At 45.5% G+C, this 20,065-nt stretch overlaps 1 protein-coding gene and 1 pseudogene across 3 annotated transcripts in view; one reads left to right on the top strand and one right to left on the bottom strand.

The window, feature by feature from the left end:
* The window catches only part of ABCA4 (ATP binding cassette subfamily A member 4), a 126,012-nt gene that overhangs the window by 20,537 nt on the left and 85,410 nt on the right, over positions 1-20,065 (bottom strand). For all 3 annotated transcript variants that reach the window (XM_036830186.1, XM_036830196.1, XM_036830204.1), the window contains exons 27-37: positions 17,751-17,992; positions 16,941-17,065; positions 16,360-16,458; positions 15,353-15,539; positions 10,012-10,106; positions 8,470-8,502; positions 6,980-7,085; positions 6,778-6,852; positions 6,353-6,522; positions 4,488-4,665; positions 724-839 (exon numbers count right to left, since the gene is read on the bottom strand). In XM_036830186.1, coding sequence (XP_036686081.1) covers positions 724-839; positions 4,488-4,665; positions 6,353-6,522; positions 6,778-6,852; positions 6,980-7,085; positions 8,470-8,502; positions 10,012-10,106; positions 15,353-15,539; positions 16,360-16,458; positions 16,941-17,065; positions 17,751-17,992 — 1,426 coding nt within the window. The remainder of the gene's footprint in view (positions 1-723; positions 840-4,487; positions 4,666-6,352; positions 6,523-6,777; positions 6,853-6,979; positions 7,086-8,469; positions 8,503-10,011; positions 10,107-15,352; positions 15,540-16,359; positions 16,459-16,940; positions 17,066-17,750; positions 17,993-20,065) is intronic.
* On the top strand, positions 11,104-12,247 carry LOC118883414 (annotated as a pseudogene).

Below are 20,065 nucleotides of genomic sequence, written 5' to 3' on the forward strand. Positions count from 1 at the left end.
AAGCTGGGCTGAGATCCCAACAGGCTCATAGTTCATTGTAGCTGACGTGTCACAGTCACACTGGTTCCTGAATCCTCTATTTCCAAGAGAGATGAATGGAGACCATTGCTCTGGCAAGACTCTACTGGCCCCCCATAGGTAGGGCTAGGTATCATGATCTCCATTTTACAGATGAGGAAACTGAGGCTCAAATGGGGTGAATTACTTGCCCATAGTTACATATATAGTAAGTGGTGGGCCTGGATATAAAGTTGCATGCTCTATAATTCTATTGGATTTAATCCCTGTGTTATCCTCTGGCCCTGACCCAGAGCGGCTTTTCAGGTGCAGTCTCCCATGTGCAAATAACTCTTGGCTGGTACAGGAGACACTGAGATGGATGGACTGGCCACAGATGAATGAGAGTCAGAGCTGAGTGAGGAAGTGGGGAGTGATGGATTCCCAGACTTTGGTCAGGTCACAGTTGGAGCGGAAGAAGATTAAGATTCAAGCCCTGTGGGGCGTCTCCACTGTACCCGAGTGGATGAGTGGACTGAGCTGCAGGAATCCCTCTGTGCGTGGAGTCGGAGACAGAAGCCAGACAGATTTCTGGTCAGCAGCCGCAGACCCTGCTGGGAGCTGGAAGCTGACCTTGGCACTGCAAACCCTGGTTTTCTGTCAGAACTGCAGCCTCCTCCCCTGGCTTCCCTTTGGCAACATTAGCTAATGGCCCACACAACTCACCCATACAGCATGAGCAGTGCAACCAGGGCTGGAAGATTGTCTGAAGAAGTGTAGGCTTTCTTCTGAAACCCGATGAAGATGCCCACCACCAGTGCAGCGCTCACAGTGTAATTCATCTTGAAGAGAGAAGAGGGGAGGGAGGCACTTGACCTCTCTGCACCTCTGCTTCCTGTTCTGCAGAATGAGGGCTGGGCCAGCCTCCTCCAGCACTTATGTTTTGGGATTCTGATTCCATTCGTCTAAACATTTCTTGGCTAGCAAACGTATGTTAAGTTGTCCTTAGTCCTCCTACCCCATGCCACCCCCACCTCCCTACACAGGAGGGAGGGTACAGTCTGTATCTTTTGAAAGAATGAATTATAAAATTCCACCTGATCTCTCCTTCTGTCCTTCCAATCGATCTCAAAGTCCTGTTGATTCTACTTTCTGAGCATGTCTCCAGAATTCAGAAAAACTTAAAGTGTAATCCTTGGCCTCACATCACTTCCTCCCTTCCCTTCGTACAGAATTAAGCCCTAAAGCCAGCAGGCTTGACAGGGAACTGTGGGCAGCCACGGTGGGGGGAGGGGAGAAGTCAGAGTGGTCCCAAGCAGAATGAGAACCTAAGAAGGGTGAGAAGGGCGTCCACGGAGGTGGAGTGCTGTGCGGTGTTGGAGCCCCAGCGGGTCAGGAGGGTGTCTTTACAGGGGGCTGATCTGTTGCGGGATATCAGAGCCAGAGCACATGAGGAGGACCTGAGCCTGGGGGGTGGCTGGAGCAGGGAGAGGAGCGTGGCCACACAGGGGAGAGGGTGAGGGCAGAGATGGGGGACTTATTACACACAGGTGTATTGCTCAGGTAGGTACATGAGTCAGGGGCAACAGAAACCAGTTTCTCACTAGTGGAGAAGGGAGTTAAAAATATGGAAGGACAGAAAACCAGAGGGAGCCTGTGGTGCTGGATTGGAACTAGTGGTTTTAGTGAGTGTTTTGTTCAGTGTATAGATAGATAGAGATGTATAGATGTAAACGTGTGCATGTCTGTGTATATACCTGCATATCTCACCTAGTTCTCTCCACTGAGAAGGCCTGGGACCAGTGAATATATCTAACACCGAGATCTTGGTTTTTGAGGGACATTTTCCCCTGGAAGGAACCAGAGCTCCTTGGGGGAGACAGCTGATTCCACGGTAGGGCTGTGGGGAGGAACATCTTGCTGGGCAGAGAACTTGGAGGTACTCAACGAATGTGGGGACACAAGTCAAGAGGGCACAGGAGCCAGCTTGAAGGGGCTCCCACTGGCCAGACTGGGGATAATCTGAGCACCAAAATCAGTAAGAATGGTATCAGATTGTAGTCTGTTGATTAACACAGGAACCACAGCTCCATACAGGCATAAATAAATACATGAATAAATGGAAAGCTTGATAACAAACAAACAGGATATTTACATAACTTCAAAGTACATCTCTCTAAATTCTTATTAATTATAAGGAAAAAAGTAACTTTACAGTGAAGAAGCTCAGCAGACACCATCTTAATCAAGTGACTGAAGTGACCATCATCAGTAATAGGACAAACTGAAATCAGAAGCTACCTGACAGGATGCAGTGAGCAGGACAGAGCATCCCTTCATGAAACTGCTGCCATGACCCGAATCCAATCATGAGGAAACATCAGGCAAACCAAAATTAATGGACTTTCTGCAAAATAACTGGCCTATGATCTTCAAAAGTGTCAAGTCATGAGTGTCAAGGAAAGACTGAGAACAATCCCAGGCTGAAGGAGACTAAAGAGACAGGACAACTAAAAGCAATGCATGATTCTGAGCTAGATATTTTTCTATAAAAGGCATTATTAGGGCAATTGACGAAACTTGAGTAGGGTCTGAGGATTAGATGGAAGTGATACATCAGTGCTAGTTTCCTGATGTTGACAGTTGCGTTGTGATTGTATAGGGTGAGTCCTCGTTTGTAAGAGGTACACATTGGAGGTGCCGGGGTGTGTATGTGTATGTGTGTATGAAGGGTTATCTTGTTTGGAAGTTACTCTCAAATGGCTGAGGAAAATAGTTTTGAATGGTGTTTACAACGTTTCTGTAAGTTTGTGGTTGTTTCCTAATTTAAAAGAAAAGAAAAACAGATGATATATAAAAAATAAGAACTTACAACATCATATATGCACTGCATGAATGATATAAACAATGAGTATCTGTTCATTTATTCAACAATGACCCCCCAGGCCAGTGTTATCTTTTCGCCACTGGCTAAGGAGGGTGCTTAGCTCCAATACCATAGCTCCTTGAGCTCAGATTCCAGGCCAGCCTTAAAATTCTAGAGCATCAGGAAGCCTGCTGGCATCATAGTCACTGTCTCCAAACCCTTCATTAGGCTGCCAAGTGTCTACTTTGCTAGTATCATCTCTCATTCAGACACCCATTCTGTCCTTCTGTCCACAAATTTCTCCTTAGGCTCAGAGATCTCTGTCTGTAGTCAAGCACACACGTGGGTCAGCCCCAAGTGTTGATTCTATTCCTTGTCTTAAAAAAAAAAGTAGAAAGCAAAAACCCAGCACTTTAATAGCTTTTCAGTGCAGGTGAGCCTAGCTCCTCTCATGTTTTAAGCACAGGACCAACTTGGGTGGCTGCAAGGGATGTTCTCATCCAAAGTGAGGTTTATTGGCTCTGACCTCCTCCCCATGTGTTCATAAGTGTTTCCTCATGTAGACAGAAGAGAGGAAGGAAGATTAGTTGGTACTGATGATTTCTGGCTTTATATTGTTAAGTGATGGCTGCTTAGTAAGTTGAGTAAGATATTTGTCATCATTATTAAAAGCCATAGTGGAAACAGTTGTTTGTGTTGGTCTCCATCGTGATATACATTATCATCACCATGAAGTGGAGACTCACGTTAGTCTTAGAATGTTGAGATAAAACAAAACATCTTGTTCCCCAAGACGCCTGGAATAAACTGGAGTTAGTGTCATAACAACTTCCACATTATAACCAGGCCTTCACTGTCAAGTCATTTTGACCCTGTGGCCTGTCGTAAGGTAACCCATCCTGACCCCTCTCTTCCCCCACCAATCCTGATTGTGAGAGAGGTGGTAGTCTGCTGTTGATTTGATAAATAATTTTTTCTTCATGTTCCTCCAAGTGGTAGCTAATCTAATATAGTGAAGTTCTGGTTGGGTAGGCAAAATAAGGCCACTGGATAGGGTTCCCAGATTTAGCAAATAAAAATATAGGATGTCCAATTAAATTTGAATTTCAGACAAACAACCAATAAATTTTTTAGTGTAAGAATGCCATATTTGCGGGGGGCGATTAGGATATACTTATACTAAAAATTGTTCATTGTTTTATCTGAAATTTAAATTGAACTGGGTGCCCCTTATTATCTGGCAACTCTACCACAGAGCAGTTTCCAGTTTACCCCTTTGAGGGTGGGGTGGGGCCTAACAAGAGGATGTAGGGTGAAGGGCCTCTTGATATCATCTCTTCAGCTCCCGGTTATTCTCAGGAAGGCCAGCCTCAGTGCTGCAGAGCAGTGATTATTTGGTGCGTCAGAAGGCCCCTTGTGCAGGGCCTACAGAGTTCCCACTCAGCAGTTGCTAAGCTGTGTACCCTGCATCTTTCCCCAGCTTGGGCGCTGGGCACATCACCTTCCAGCAGCCCTGGCCGTAAAACAGCCCCACCCTGCCACGTCCCTTCAGTCAGAGCACACACAAACGCCCACCCACCTTGGGCCCAGGGTGGTGAGGGAGGTGCTAGGTCCTGATACTTACGATGTCCCAGAGGAAGTTGGTCAGCCAGTAGGTGGTGGGGCTCACCCCACTGACAAACTGGAGGTGCTTAGCTTTGTTCACCCTCTCCTGGATCAAATAAAGGACAAAGCTGGCAGGGACGAAGGACATGGCAAAAATCACACAGATGGCCACCACAGCATCCACAGAAGTGGTAAGCCTGCAGAAGGACGGGAGACAGAGGGAGAGAGGTGAAGGAGGAGCAGAAGCAGGAGAAGAACAAAGTTAGGCTCTCGGAAGCCCTCACCGATGCCAGGGAGCCGCCTCCAGAATGCCCTTCCCCAGCCTGAAGCTCGTCATCTCACTCAACTGTGTAAATCAAACTGGGTCAAGCGTAAATGGATATTTGTGCATTTCCTGTTCTAGGTTAATGTTGAATATCAAGGTTAATATCAAATATTGTCCCCTGTTAATATAAAACTCTAGATACATTTTCTTTTTATTACATTTTCTAATTATTTGTTGATTGTGTATAGAAACGGATTTTTACATTAATCTCATGCACTGCAATGCTCTTATTAGTTCTAATAATTTGTCTATAAATACTCTTGAATTTTTATGTAGATAGTTATAGCATCTGTGAAAAGAAAGAAATTTTTAAAAGAAAAATTTATCTTTAATTTATTTAAATTATCTTGTTTAATCATGCTTTCAAGAAACATCATAACATAGGGAAATGTTACGTTATAACATAAATTTAAGTAAAAAGGGAACAGGCTGATTTTACAGGATCTTGGCTCTATTCACCCTTTCCCAGATCAGATAGAAAGCATCTGGCTAAGGGGGAAAGTGTGGGCTGAAATCCAACCCGACCTTCACATACAAGCCATGAACTCTGGTGTAAGCCAGCGCCTGCCTTGAGAAAGGAGCACCTTTTACTAATTCCCACAAAGGCACCATATGTGCTAGTCGCTGCCCTGTTAAAATTACAAATAGCTTGATCCACACACACACTAAGATTAGAACAAATTACTGGAAGGAAACACCCAAAAATGTTTAGAGGAAACACCCTAAACTGTGTTGGGTTATAAATACTAAGTTCTTAAAACTCTATTCTATAAACTTTATTTAATGAACATATACTATGTTATATACTATTTTTATAGTCACAAAAGACTCCTCTCTCATATTTCATATTCAAGAGGCTTGGCAGGAGGTATAGAAACTTGGGCTAAGTGGGAATGGACATATACTCCTTTTCCTCAGTCTAGGGCCTCAGAGGGTGTCCTGAGGAAGGTCCCATGGGCCCAGGACCCACCCAAGTTTAGCCATGACCCTGGGCACGTTCAGGGCACTTGGGGTATATTGGGTCCCCTAACTGCCTTCCAGAAGGAGTTTGCTCTAACAAAGGCATTCTCACCAAATGTAGGCCTCGAATAAAGCAAACATGCTACAAATTGCAAAAGAGTGAGGTTTTTACTGCTTGAAGCTGAGCCTAGGCTTTAGGAAGGTAAGGATCTGTCGACATGCCCAAAGTCTGACTGTCTGGGGGAAATTACCGGAATCTAAGATAATTACTACTGGGGCGATGAAAGATTTACTGAACTTCCCAGTTCCTGGCAATCATTTTGCATACTGGAAAGGAGAGTATTTGTGTAAGCTCCAGGAGCAATGTGTTATCAAGAGCCAAAAGGGAACGGAACCAAACATATGCTCACTTTCCAAATAAATATGAGGAGAAAGAATGGCCAAGCAGTTTGGCACACGAAGTCTTATGCTCGTGTGTGCGTGTGATTAAACAAGCTTGCCATCCAGCCCAGCAGCTTCTGCTGGTGAAAATCCTCTTGGGGTGTTTAGAGCGGAGAAGGTGACAAGAAAGCTGTGAGGCCGGGGCCACAGTAGCTTACACTGTAATTTCGGAGAGCTGCTCCTTGGTCAGGTTCAGGGGCTGGCTTACAACGGTGATGCCATACTCCTCGGGGTCCCCGTCCTCATGCAAGCTGGCCCGTAAGATGGCGTTGTGGGCCACGTTGAGGAAGCTGACCAGGGCATGCCAGCCTTTGTTGTTAAACCACACCTAGAGGGCAGAGATGTGGCTTTGTTAGGCTCTGCTACTACATAGGAGACTCTGCACTAACAGCAGCTGCTTAAAGAAAAAATGAGCCGCAGGAAAAAGAATGTGAGAGGGAGGAAGGTTTTGGCCGCTGGGAGACATTCCATGCCAGATTTAAACAGGAGGAGGGATGGAATTTAATTAAGCTGGGAAAATAAAAATAAAACAACCGGCTCACATGAGTTTTTAGCTCTAGGGCAGATTGTGCAGGGCCGATACCTTAATGTTGTCTTCAGTTTCTAGATGTTTAAGGAAAGCAGACATTTCTTTAGAGGCTTCTCTGGTGATAGGGCCCTGGAAAACCATAATAAACAACCAAGAGGTGTTTTTTTTCCCCCTTCCCTTAGCACTCATGATCATTTCTATTTCATGATAACTGGCAAGTTGAAAGTCCTACGAAATCTCCAGCTGGTTTACATACCCCGCTCACATTCATTAACTGGCCAAGGTCACTTAAAAATCCAACAAGGGCTTCTCCAGTGATGGGGGGAGCCGGGAGCTTTCCTCCAATGGAAATTCCTCCGTACCTGACAAGGGAACAAGAAGTTCTCAGACCTGTGCCATGAACCATGTGTGTGTGCCTCGTGGTTGCCGTAGCTCTCAGTTTCTGTAGGAAAGTGTGTATTTTTGCAGGAATTGCCTGGCCCATCGGGAAACATAGCTCCCCTTTACAAACCAGCTTTAACATCTTCCTCACTGCCTCCAGGACTGACCCCTTCTGACCCTGGTGTCTGCGCACCTCTCCAACCTCACCCCTCCTCAAGTCTTCCCTCCAGTGGCCCATTCCGGCCATGCACTCATTTCCAGAGCTCCCAGTGGTCCAGGCTGCCTCTGTGTCTCTCTGCCTTCGCAGGGCTCCCAGTTTCCCCGGGTGCCTTTCCAGCTCATCTGTCCTGTGTCATCTTCTCTTTGAGGTCTTCCCTGACTTTCTCCCACCCCTACCAGTGGTTCTTTTTCTGTGCTGCTTCTGTACTTTGCAGGTACTTCTGGTGTGCTGGACTCATCGAAACTGGTCCAATCCCGCCGTGCCTCTCTTGGTGCCTCTCACCCACCCCTGCCTTGACTCCTGCTCTAGTCCTTAACTGGATCCTAGCCTTGGGTCTCTCCCACTCTAACCCATCTTTCACACTGCTCTGGAAGTCTTCAGTAACAGTGCTCAAACACTGGCCTGGGCGTGTCACTCTCTGGCTTAAAACCCTTCAATGGCAGCATAAAAGCCAAACTCCTCAACAAACAAAATTAATTTGCTGGACAGGCAAGGCAGAGGAGAACTTTATTTCTCAGGGACTCAACTTGTCCCCCCGCCTTTCTGCTTCAGCTGAGGCCCCTCACTTCCCTCTCGGGAACAATTCTAAAAGCTGAATTTCACTTTTACGGTCTAGAATTTGCCCAGGAAATCAAGTCAACATCAGCTCTGCATTCATTCTAGAGGTCCTGTTCCTGAGGGAGCCCGGGAGGCGGGCTCACTCCTAGGCCATCCCTAGAGGATTCTCAACCTTGGGAACCGTGTGAACCTTCGGGATGCCTCAGGAACGGGTGAGGCTGGGGCTGGGCCAGACGCCCAGAGGCTTAAAAGGAATGGGCCAAGGGGTGCCAGGGCTTAGGTTACATGTGCTCTTGTTCTAAACTGTTAGTTGCTCGGAGGTTTTAGAACCTTCCTGGAGTGAGAGTGCTCTGGAACTCCTCTTCAGGGAGCATCACCTCTCATTTACGCCCTCCAAGGAGATCTACTGCTGAGCATCTCTGGGCCCAGGGTGTGTGCAGCCATGCATCCTCCAGGCATGTCTTATGAGCTCCTGAGCACATGCAGAACAGCTCAGCCACATGGCTTTGAGGTGGGGCTTTTTTATGTGCAGTGAATTTAAATAGATCACTCTGAGATTTTAATTTCTTACAAAAATAATTTCTTACCTCTGTTCATTGACCCAGTATTTGCTCTTCAAACTGAAAGCCAAAACAAATCATACAATGAATACAACAAGTATGCAGTAGTGTTAACTTTCTTCCCCAAACGCTCACTGGGGTCTCCCAGTCTTCAGGGGTATTTTTTGCATTTCCTGATGTCCAAGCAATGTGGAAACCTCCCAGGCCAGGGGCCGAGCCTGAATAAATATGTGGAGAAAGGACTGATCTTTTCCAATCCTGGCTGTCCAAGTCACATCCTGCCTGTCCAAGTCACATCCTGCCTGCAGGGCTTTCTGGGTGGCCCTGTTGTAAGGTCACCTGTCAGATGATCTGGACCCAGAAAATATGGCAGCCCTCCCCTCTTCCACCCTGTAAGAACGAGACTTTCGTAATCACCTGCACACTTGGAGGAAGTTCTGAATTACTCCTAGCCCAAAGTTAAGAGACTGACTTCCAGTCAATCAGGGGCAAAATTACAAGATAGGAAACACGCAGACACCAACTCTAGTACTCATAGTTCAGCCCCATGAACTATCATTGTCATTAAGCACAAAATCCAAAATTCCATACTGCAGATTTGCTGCTGAGAACAAAGTTTGGGATGGTCGTTGCTTACTGCACTACTGAATAGATTCTATGCACCCTGTTTTTATTTTGTGCTTGGATGCTGTCCTTCATTTTGCTAACTGCTGGCTTGGCACCGCCTCCTCAGCAGCTGCTTTCACCGTCTGCAATGTGTTGTAGTTAGCTGAGTCCATTTATCCTTTGTTGAGGGACTGGGAGGGAAAGCAACTGTAAATACTACTAAAATTAGACAGTATGCTTTATTTTAAAGTTCCAGAGAACATGAGGCCCAGATCAGGGTCCCCTATAATCCCCTCTCCATAGCATGCTCTTGTCATGCTGCTTGCTCTGATGGGACTGCTGAAGCAGTCCCGGGGTGGGGCCTGTGAGAACAGTTGCAGAGCTGCATTTGAAAGGGCAGTGATACAGATGATAATTCACAGTTAAGAGTGTGACAGGTGCAGTTAACCTGGACAACCTGGGGGCTCATGCAGACTATCCCACCGCCTCTCTCCTATCTTGGTCTAATTGTTTCCTTTCTCCTTTTTGCTTCTTACTTTTCCCTCTTGCTTCTCTCTTTGTCTCTACCATTTCCCCTTACTCTCCTTCCTCCCTTCAAACTTCACCTCTGTTTTTTTAACTAATTAAAATATGAGGCACCTCTGTTTTTTAACTGATTAAAATATGAGGCTGTATTTTGGACAAATTCTATACTTTCTTATTTTACTTGTAATAGTGCATGGCTGAAACGTTAACTGCTTGTCCTAAACAAAATCAAAAACAAAGCAAGATTAATCATAAGTTGCATTCGACGTGTATACGCCTCCATTGCTTTTTCTATTAGATGAGGCTCTCAAATTAGGAAAAAGAAAAAATTCCACTGCCCTGATTGTTGATAAATCATGAGAGGAAATTATCTTCTGTCCCTACTTAATATTTCCCACAGGGAGCCAGGATGAAAAGTATAGAAAGGTCTCTTCTTACCTGCTTCGTATAAGAGCAGGATACGTTTTTACCAAGAAGTCAGAGATGTTCCTGTCTGTAAGGTCCTGTAGAATTTCAGTGCTGCGCTGTGTTCTCTGAGGCAATGAGATATCTGCATTAATTACTTCAGAATTTGAGGTGAAACTTCTTGTTCTTTTCCAAAAATTATTTATAGACTCAGCTACTGGGAAAATACTAAGTACAGCACTGGCATCTCCCCAGTTCCCATAGCAACGATGTGGGAGTCACCTTCGAACCCTCTCTTTTCTTTATTCCACTGATGACACAGGACAGTTCTCACTTCAAAATAAATCTCCAGTCCATCAGCATCTCTCCAGTTCTACCACTATCACCCTAAACCAAGCCTCCACCTACACATCACCTGGACCTCTACAGACACTTCCAAACCGGTCTCTGGTTCCACCGTGGCCCTGCACAATCCATTCTCCATTCATTAGCCAGACTGAGCTTAACGGTATCAATCAGAACATCCCATTTGCCTTGCTTACCACACTCCAGTAAACCCTAGGATCAGATCCAAATCCATTACCGAGGCTGAGCTCACCTGCTGCTACCCACCCCCACTGCCCACCTCCCCACTTCTTCTCCCTGTTTCTCAAATGCACACCTCTCATTCCTGCTGTAGTTTTGCACTTGGCGGCAGCTCCCTCTGCCTGGAATGTTCTCCCTGGACAACCTCTCATGGCTAACTTGTCGTCATTTAAATCTCAGCCCAAAGTTTATTCCTCAGAGAAGTATTTTCTATTTCTAGTCACATACTGTAGTATTGTCTCCACATCTTCGTCTCTACCTGAAATTTTCTTTCCAATTAATCTTGTTTACTTGTTTTCATCTGTTACCCCCTTTTGGATACAAATTCTGTGAGAGCCAGGACTTTTTCTGACTTGTTAGCTATTGTGTCCCCAGCACCCAGAATAGTACCTGGCATATAGCTGGCACCATAAATTGTGACATGAATGAAAGAATTCAAACAGTGCATTACAATTTACAAATCACTTTCAAAATACATCTAGAAGAACTCCAAGTTAATCAAAAGATATTAGAGAATGCAAAGGTGCATGAGCCCTGGTGTGATTCTGTCCTGCACGACTGTTCCCTGGAACAGTAGTCTTTTATCTCCGTCCGCCTTCTCTCCCACCTAAGTGCATGCCACCAACCCATGGAAGATTCGATGGACATGGACATGAGCCCTCTGAGGCCCCGGAACTATCTTTTCGGTTGTGAACTGAAGGCCAACAAAGATGATCACTTTAAGGTGGATAATGATGAAAGTGAGCACCAGTTATCTTTAAGAACGGTCAGCTTAGGGGCTGGCGCAAAGGGTGAATTGCACATTGTCAAAGCAGAGGCGATGAATTATGAAGGCAGTCCAATTAAAGTAACACTGGCAACTTTGAAAATGTCTGTGCAGCCAACAGTTTCCCTTGGGGGCTCTGAAATAACACCACCTGTGGTCTTACGGTTGAAGTGTGGCTCAGGGCCCGTGCATATTAGTGGACAGCACTTAGTAGCTGTGGAGGAAGATGCAGAGTCAGAAGATAAGAGGAGGGGGATGTGATACTCCTCTAAGTATGTCTGGAAAGCGTTCTGCCCCTGGAAGTGGTAGCAAGGTTCCACAGAAAAAAGTAAAACTTGCTGCTGATGAAGATGAAGATGACGATGAAGATGACGATGATGATGATGAAGATGATGATGACTTTGATGATGAGGAAGCTGAAGAAAAAGCTTCAGTAAAGTAATCTGTACGAGATATTCCAGCCAAAAATGCACAAAAATCAAACCAGAATGGAAAAGACTCAAGACCATCAACACCAAGATCAAAAGGTCAAGAATCCTTCAAAAAACAGGAAAAAACTCCTAAAACACCAAAAGGACCTAGCTCTGTAGAAAACATTGAAGCAAAAATGCAAGCAAGTATAGAAAAAGAGCATTGAACAATCCTGGGCACTACTGGTAAATTAAGCCCAAAGATGGGGAGAGAGGAAAAGGAGAGACAAATATAGTGCAAACTGAGTATCATCAACAATCCAGACTGAAGTCTTCTATTTTAATCTCAATCTCCTTTCCTGATTTGCCCCCTTCCAGGCTGGAAGCAATCTCTTGATCTCCTAAAACACTTTCTTTTGACTGCTGTGATTCAGTGAACCTTATACTTTGCTTTCTATTACTTGTGGATTTGCCTCACCTCTTTGACCATGTTTTAATCACCTTTGTATCTCCCTAGCTGCTCAATAAATATTTGAATCAAAAAAAAAAAAAAAAAAGTGCATGAGTTTGGCCACCAGGTGGCAATATCACTTTAAATTTGGGAATACATAGCGATTAGTTTCTGGTGAATCATGAACCTGCGGTATCAAGGGTGCCACCCAGAGGCAGCCGAGGAAATTTCTGGCAGTGTTACACCACCATCATCACACTATTCATTTTTCGTCGTTTCTGTCTTTCCCGCCCCTTTCTCATTTTACTCCCTTCTTCAGTTCACTTTCTTCACCTTGTTGCTCTCTAACACTAGGAGGAGAACTAGCATCTCCTGAATGCTTACTGTGTGCCAGGCACAGTGTTAAATGCTCTACATTATCTCCCTTAATCCTTATATCCTGTGAAAGAATTGTTGCCTTAATTTATAGACAGAGAAACTGAGGTTCAGAAAGGTTAGCTAACTTGCACCAGGTTAGAACTTGCTGATGGTGGACCTAGGATTTGAATCTGCATCTGTCTAACTCCATAGCCTTGCTCTTTTCACTCCATCACCTGCTTCTCAAGCTGGAAACGGCACCCAGGTGAACTGCCAGGTTCCCCTGGTGGAATCTAGGCTGGAACAATGGCTGGTGCCTGGGAATTTATGACAAAATATTTTCTAAAAGTTCTGTCAAATGAGATCCTCCTACAACTTTATCTCTGTGTATTCCAGAAGTCAGGGATGGAGCATCTACCCCTCAGGACCCAACACCATTCAAAGAATGTTATAACAGGAAGGGACCCTAGAGAAGACCACAATCCACCACCCCATTTTCCAGATGAGGACAATTTACCATCTCTGAATCAAACCCATACTCTCTGGTCTTATTCCAGGCAAATGGGGGAGTGTGTGTGAGTGAGTGTGGTGAGTGGGTGTGAATATAAGTGTGCATGTATGTGTGAAGGAGAGAGAGACACACACACACAGAGCAGCTTCTGTGCAGATGCCTGATGCAGGTGCTCCCAAGAGAAGCATGAATGATAGTGAGGAGAGGCAGGAGTGATAGAAAATCACAGGAACTGATTTGCTTTTTACCAGACTTTGGCTAAAAGTCTTTTACATTTTTTCCTCAAGGACCAAGGATTAACCACTGAAAATACATTTCTAAGTGAGGCAGTGAGCCTTAAAGTCAGGATTCACTGAGGAATGATTCCCTTCACAGCTATGCTTGGCCTTTCCTCCCTGTTCCAGCCAAGGGCTCACTACACAGGGTCACAGCCTCGGTGCCCTGCCACTGGATGTATTTGAGTAGAAGCAGCCACAGGGGTCCTCCGCAAACCCAACAGAAGCAAAGCTTCCTCTGGGGTACCGAGAATTGGGACAAGCCCCTGAGTCTCTCTTTTGGGATCCCTGTGATGCTGCAGTAGCTGAGTTATGATTCAAAGGGAAAATATATTGCTTGAGAAATAGAAAGGTACATGCTTTTAGCATAAAAAAGGGAAAGGTAGGATGTTCATAAACACGGAATCATTTATATACAAGCCAGCAACTGTGACTGACGCTGTGGCAAAATTTAGTTGTCCCCCATTACTGCTCTGCCCTCTGCCGTTTGCCATAGGAATAGACTTTTTTGCTGGGTACACGGACACCCAGAATAAAGACGACAGTTCCCAGTCTCCCGTGATGTTCCGTTCTGGCCAATGATGTACACATGAAAGTGTCTCTGTGGTAGCTTCTGGAAATCTTCCTTTAAAGATAGTGTATTCACACACTTTGCCCTCCCTTTTTCTTCATCCCTTCTTCCATCTGCTGCCTGGAAAGTAGATTCTGCCATCTTGGCCAAGGAGGTTGAGACTTGTTTACCAGAAAGGAGGGAGCGACAAAACAGAACGCCATGGACCACCCACATAAACTTTTACATGAGAAAGAAACGAGTTGTGTCATATTTTATCCACTGTTAGTTTGAGGTTGTCATCACTTGAGTTGAAACTATTTCTAAATAATAGTTTCTTTATCTCATTGAATTCTCATAATAATGCTGAGAAATAAGTGCAGTTATCCCCAATTTATAGGTGAAGAAATTAAGGCTCAGAGAGGCCAAGTAACCCACCCGTGGCTCTCTGATGCCAGTGCCGGTGCTCGCCCCACCTGCCACACTGCCTCATGGGGAGTCGTTCATTCATTGGCAAATCATGAGAGAGAACCACGTAGGACCCAGCTCTGTGCAAGTCAGCTGGGAGTCCCGTTATCAACCTGAGACAAGGTGAGACTTCTCTGGCCCCATTCACTGTCTCTGAAACCCCTGGAGCGGCTCACTGTGATACATTATGGCATTCAGAACTCCTGAGACAGGAGGCTGCTCAGAGCCAAGACTGTTGTTATCCCTGCAAAACATAGGTTGCTAGCTGGGGGTGTGTGTGTGTGTGTGTGTGTGTGTGTGTGTGTGTGTGTGTGTGTGTGTGTGTGTGTGTGTGTGTGTGTGTGTGTGTGTGTGTGTGTGTGTGTGTAATGCATGTTAATTACACAGCACATGGAGAGTTTCTTAATTAAAATTGTTAGTAAGTGTGCATTTGAAGGGACACTACAACACTGTTGATAACAGAAAAATTGATAGCCCACATGTCCAACAATGAGAGAGTAGTTAAATAAATTAAAGTAAATCCAAACAGTAGGATAGTGTGCAGGTATTAAAAACGATAATGTAGATGTATATTTATTGACATGGCCATATGTTCATGATACGTTGTTAAGTGAAAATAGCAGGTTTCAGGACAGCATTTTGAATAAAATCCTGTTTGAATGGATAAAAACTAAATGTTATTGGTGGTTATCACCAAGTGATAGGGTAAATTTTTTTTGTTCTGACTTGCCTGTATTTTCTAATTTTTCTATAGCAGTCATGCCTAATGTGTAATTTTCTCAAAACTTAAAGATATTTTCTTACTAGATTGAATGGGGAGTGTTTGGTGGAAATGAAGCTTTTGGTCAGTGGCTTCCTCCAGGCGGTAAGGACCTGGAGCCTCATTTAGTCCTTCACTCAGCTGTCAGTTTGAAATGTTAGTTGGCTAGAAACTCAGGAGGCACGATGGCTGTGGTCACAGGCAGGTTCAGGGCCCTAGCAGCCCCTGGAGGGGGAGGTACCTGAGGGGGCGGGAGCCCCCCTGCGCCCTCAGGGCACTCGGGGAGCATGGTGAGCTTCTCTCTGGTGCTGCACGTGCAGGAAGGCGAGGGATGGTCTGCTGTCCATATCTGCTTCTGGAGCAGGTGGGTGACATCCGGGGACACAGAAGGAGTCTTCCAGGGGGTTGAATTGCCACAGGGGAACGCCCTCATGGAAGACAAGAACATATTCCACAATCAGCTTCAAGGTTGCTAAAAATTCCTCAAAATGAGAAATAGTACCCAACCCTCTCCTTCCGAGCCTTTCCTCCTCGGACCCATGCATTTTCTTCTACTCTTGGAGGTTGGTTTCCGCTCAAGAAAAAATCAAGACTAGAATTTTATTGATTCACTAGATGTGGGTGGGGCTGGGAAAAATTATCTAGCTTGTGGATGGTTTAATCTCCCTTTTATCTGCTGGCAGCTCTCACTGTTTAGAGAACAAATACAAGAGGTTTTGAAATTAATCTATTTTGGGCCTTATCAATAACTCTGGAAAAGACTGGATGAGAGAAGCAGTTAAAATTACATTGAACGTTTTGAATTCTTGGTGGATTTCAACTGCCCTCTAGAACTCTCTTCTCCACACTTAAAGCAATAATTGAAAGTTGGCCATATATGTAACTAATGCCATTCTAGGTCCAATCACACAAGGGCACATCCCCCATCTCCCCCCCTTCTCCATTCAGATTCCTTTCAAATAAGTTGTGAGTAGCATATGTCAACTCATTATGGTACTTTTATATCGAGAACTACAGAAGTACAGAGTTGTCCTGTGGTGCAGGGGCTTCCTCAGGGGTAGTGAACACCCTTGCATACAGGTGTTCATGGAGAGGCCGGGTGAGCGCTGCTCAGGGGTATGGTAGTGTTCGTGTAACACAGAGCAGGACTGAGATGGGGCCTCTCCCAGCCCTGCCATCCCAGGCCCCCACCATCAGGGTCTCCCAGGGCAGCTGCTGGTGTAAGGGCAGGGGTGCGCAGGGACTTACGGAAGCCACTCTTCCTTCAGGCAGCGGTTGCCAAAGCCTGGCTTATTCACGAGGACGTCTGCAAGTACCACGAGCCGCTCGCTGTCTGGCTGGTCCATGCTAGACAGAGTGAGAGGGGCTTACTCGATGGGCATGTGACTGGGGCAGAGGGACAAAGCAGCCAACATGCAACTCCGCAAATGTCTGTTGAACGGCTACTACATGCCAGGCATGTAAACAAGGCAAAGGACGCTGCCCTGAGGTGGCTATAGGTCTCCTGAGAAGGGGGGTAGGCTATCTGAACACACCAGTGGTCTGATTCCATATCATGTCTGCACTTCAAAAAATGGAGCTGCAAGCCACTCACCCAACCTTTGCTTTCTCTTTCCTTCCTCCTGGCAGTGTTGCGTGTCCACTTGGGGGTCACCTTTCCCAAGTGGCAGACACATTAATTTCCTTTCTGAGGGCAGCCTGAGGACCACTATCACGCTGGTGAGTGTCCCAGAGAGTGGGAAGGTCAGGGCCGCACCAAGCAGCAGGTGACCCAGGAGCCCCACAACCCAAGGAGGTGGATGATGACATCTGAGGATGAGTCTACGCACCTGAAGAAGGTGTACTGCTGCCCATACATCCAGGGGTGAAGGGTCAAAGCAGGGTATTCGCCGAAAGGAGGGATGATGAGGGAAAGCATCAGAGCCAGAAACACAAAAGTGGCCGGGAGCACAATCTGTGGGAAAATATACATGGTAACTGGGGCTGTGGTATGTGGCATGTTACACACACACACACACACACACACACGTGCACACGCACGCACACACACACACACACACACACACTCTCTTTTAAACATTTATCCAGCAGCCTCAGAACTGGGCCCTGATGGAGAAGGTCAGTCTTCTGGGGAACATGATGGGAGGATGTGCAAAGGCAGGCTGTGAAGGAGAACACAGAATGCTCTGGTAACCTTTGAAGGGTGGTTGAAGCAGGTCAACGTTGAACCCTGAAGTAGGCCAAGGCTCAGCCAGAGGTGAACCAGAATTTCTGTTTCTGAACAAAAAGTATAAAAAGAAAAAGCGGACAATGACCTTGATATGTAGGGTCATTACAAAAAAATGAATGAAAACATGACTTCACCCTCCCCTATAAAAATAAAAGCAATATTAACATATCCACTATTATTCTATTTTCTCTGCTAAGTGAGGTAGAATACTTACAAAGAAGCTTTGTGTTACCAAAAAGAAACCAAGGTTGGCAAGGAGTAGACAAAGCTGACAGAACCCTAAGAGGGTGCTCATCGCCGTGTCTGACCCCACGTGCACCAGAAAGCCTGGGAGAGGATGCGGAGGCTGGGAGAGGGCTGGTAGGCGTGGCCACCGGCAAACAAGCACAGCCGAAGACTGCAGTCATACCTGGGCCAGGAAGTCCTTGTGGCTGCGGACAGTGTGGTGGAAGCGCTTGACCAGCAGCGCCTGCACGTGCTGGAGGGCCAGCTGCACTCCCGTGTTAAGTCGGCTGTGCCCCTCCTGCTCCGGGGGAGCAGCGGGCTCCGTGGGGTGGCCGTGGGAGCCCTGTGGAGTCTGTCTGGCCTTCCTGCTGGAACCCGAACAGGGGTGTCGGAGACTGATGTTTTCTCTTTTCCGCTGAGCGCCGCCTGGTTTGGGAGATGGAATTAATAGTTTAGAAAAACATGCACAAGATCATTGTTTTCTTACTGTGTACATTTTCCCTTCATTTAAGTCAGTGACAAAATATCAGGCCAGGAAGGTTAATAAACTTTTTAAAATTCTATTTTCTGATATAAATCACCTATAGACAGAATTGCCTGAAATCTCTTTAAAATCCTCTACAGTAGTTAAAGGGAACAAGACAGAGAGGTCTGAAACATAGAAGTAAAAAAAACCAAAAAACAAACGTGCAGAACAATATGTGTAATAAGATCATATTTGTGTTAGCACATTTATCATATGCAGAGAAACAAATTTTATGTATACACATACACTCACAATGTGTACACATGTGCAAAGCTCTGAAAGAATACCTGTCAATTGTTAAAAGAGGTTACGGCTTCAGGGGAAGAGCTGGATAAGGGCATAGGATGAAGTGGGAAGGGTTAGTGTTTTTTGCATTATTTGAATTTAACAACAAAATATACTCATGTATAACCTGTGTACATAAAAAAAGTAAAAGTCAGAGTTGATTTGGTTCTTTCTAAATTTTTAGAGGTCACTGAGAAGTAGTGGAAAGAGCAATGAACTAGGAGTCAGGAGACCTGGGTTTGAATCCTGACTCTTACTAGATGTTCAAATGTGGCTAAAAGTGACTCAACCTGTCTGAATCTGAGTTTTCTCATCTGTGAAATGAAAACAAGAAAAAGGTTTTTATGAAGATTAAATGAGCTAACACACGTGAATGTGTTTTATAAACCACTGCAAGTCATCTGTTAAGTTGAAGCTATAGTTTATCATCACTGATTAATATTTATTTGCAGAATATGTTGTTGGACATAGAGGGCCTAGAGGGTGGCTAGTTGCCCCTAGCTGCTTTCTCCTAAAGTCTCCCAGGACAAGAGCAGCTGCAAAGGGAGCTGGGTCAGCTGAGTCATCCTTTCAGCTAATGTTCACGGGCACCTGCAGTGTACCAGGCCTGCTACTCAGAGGGTGGAGAACTTCTGCAGGCTCGCTGACTACCCGGCACCAGAGTCCCATCTCCACTTCCTTTCTCTTGATCTGGGCTCAGACTTGGTGTCTGCTGTGGATGGCCCTCCCTCTGGTAGGATCGCTGCCTGTCCTCGTGTCTATCCTCTGAGCTTTGCTCTCTCCCTGATGCCCCATCCAGACTGGAGTCCACGGTCCAGACCAGAGTTGAGGGCTTCAGGTCTGTTTGTCCCTGGCTTTCTGCTGCCCTTCAGAGGCCGCTGGCAGTGAGCCACCCTTCAGAAATGGCTTGGACCCTCTTGGTACCATGCAATGTATGACTCCACAGACAGCCACAGGCTCCTTCAGACTCTGAATACAAGATCAGAAAAATGCCGTCCTCTAAAACGGAGCCTATTCAAAACAAATGCAATTAGCCACCTGAAAAATGGGAGACAGTGGGAGTGTATAATTGAGGGTCCTAGATTTGAGAGCTGAGACCAGGGAATAATAAGACTCAAAAGCCTGTGTGACTTTAAGGCAAGTCATCCAACTTACATGAGCTCAGTTTCCCCAGATGGGGCCAATCCCTGCCCTACCAGCCTCACGAGGTTATAGTGACAATCAAATAAAACAACGGATATTTAGCCCTTTGTAAAGTATAAACTAGGGCTGAGTTTGACGTAAGAGATATTTGTAAGTGTTGAGATTAGGGCGCTGCTGAATCATAACCAGAAATTGCATACTGTGTTAAGACCTGGCATGTTTTAGCTCATTTAATTCTCTCAATAACCTTAAAGGGTGGATACTATTATCATCCCCATTTTGCATATGAGGAAACTGAGGTACAAAGAAACTAAGTATTAATAAGTACTAGGGATGTAATGTACAACATGATAAAATTAATTAACACTGCTGCATGTTATACATAGAAGTTGTTAAGGGATTGAATCTTAAGAGTGCTCATAAACAAAAAAAGAGGCTAAGTATCTACCCAAAGCCACTCAATTAGCAAATTACAGAGTTCAGGTTTGATGTTTGGTCTGCTTCATTCTAGAGGCTATGCTCTTAACCCCTACCCTTGACTGTCT

This window comes from Balaenoptera musculus, chromosome 1 (assembly GCF_009873245.2).
Source record: "Balaenoptera musculus isolate JJ_BM4_2016_0621 chromosome 1, mBalMus1.pri.v3, whole genome shotgun sequence".
Classification (NCBI taxonomy): domain Eukaryota; kingdom Metazoa; phylum Chordata; class Mammalia; order Artiodactyla; family Balaenopteridae; genus Balaenoptera; species Balaenoptera musculus.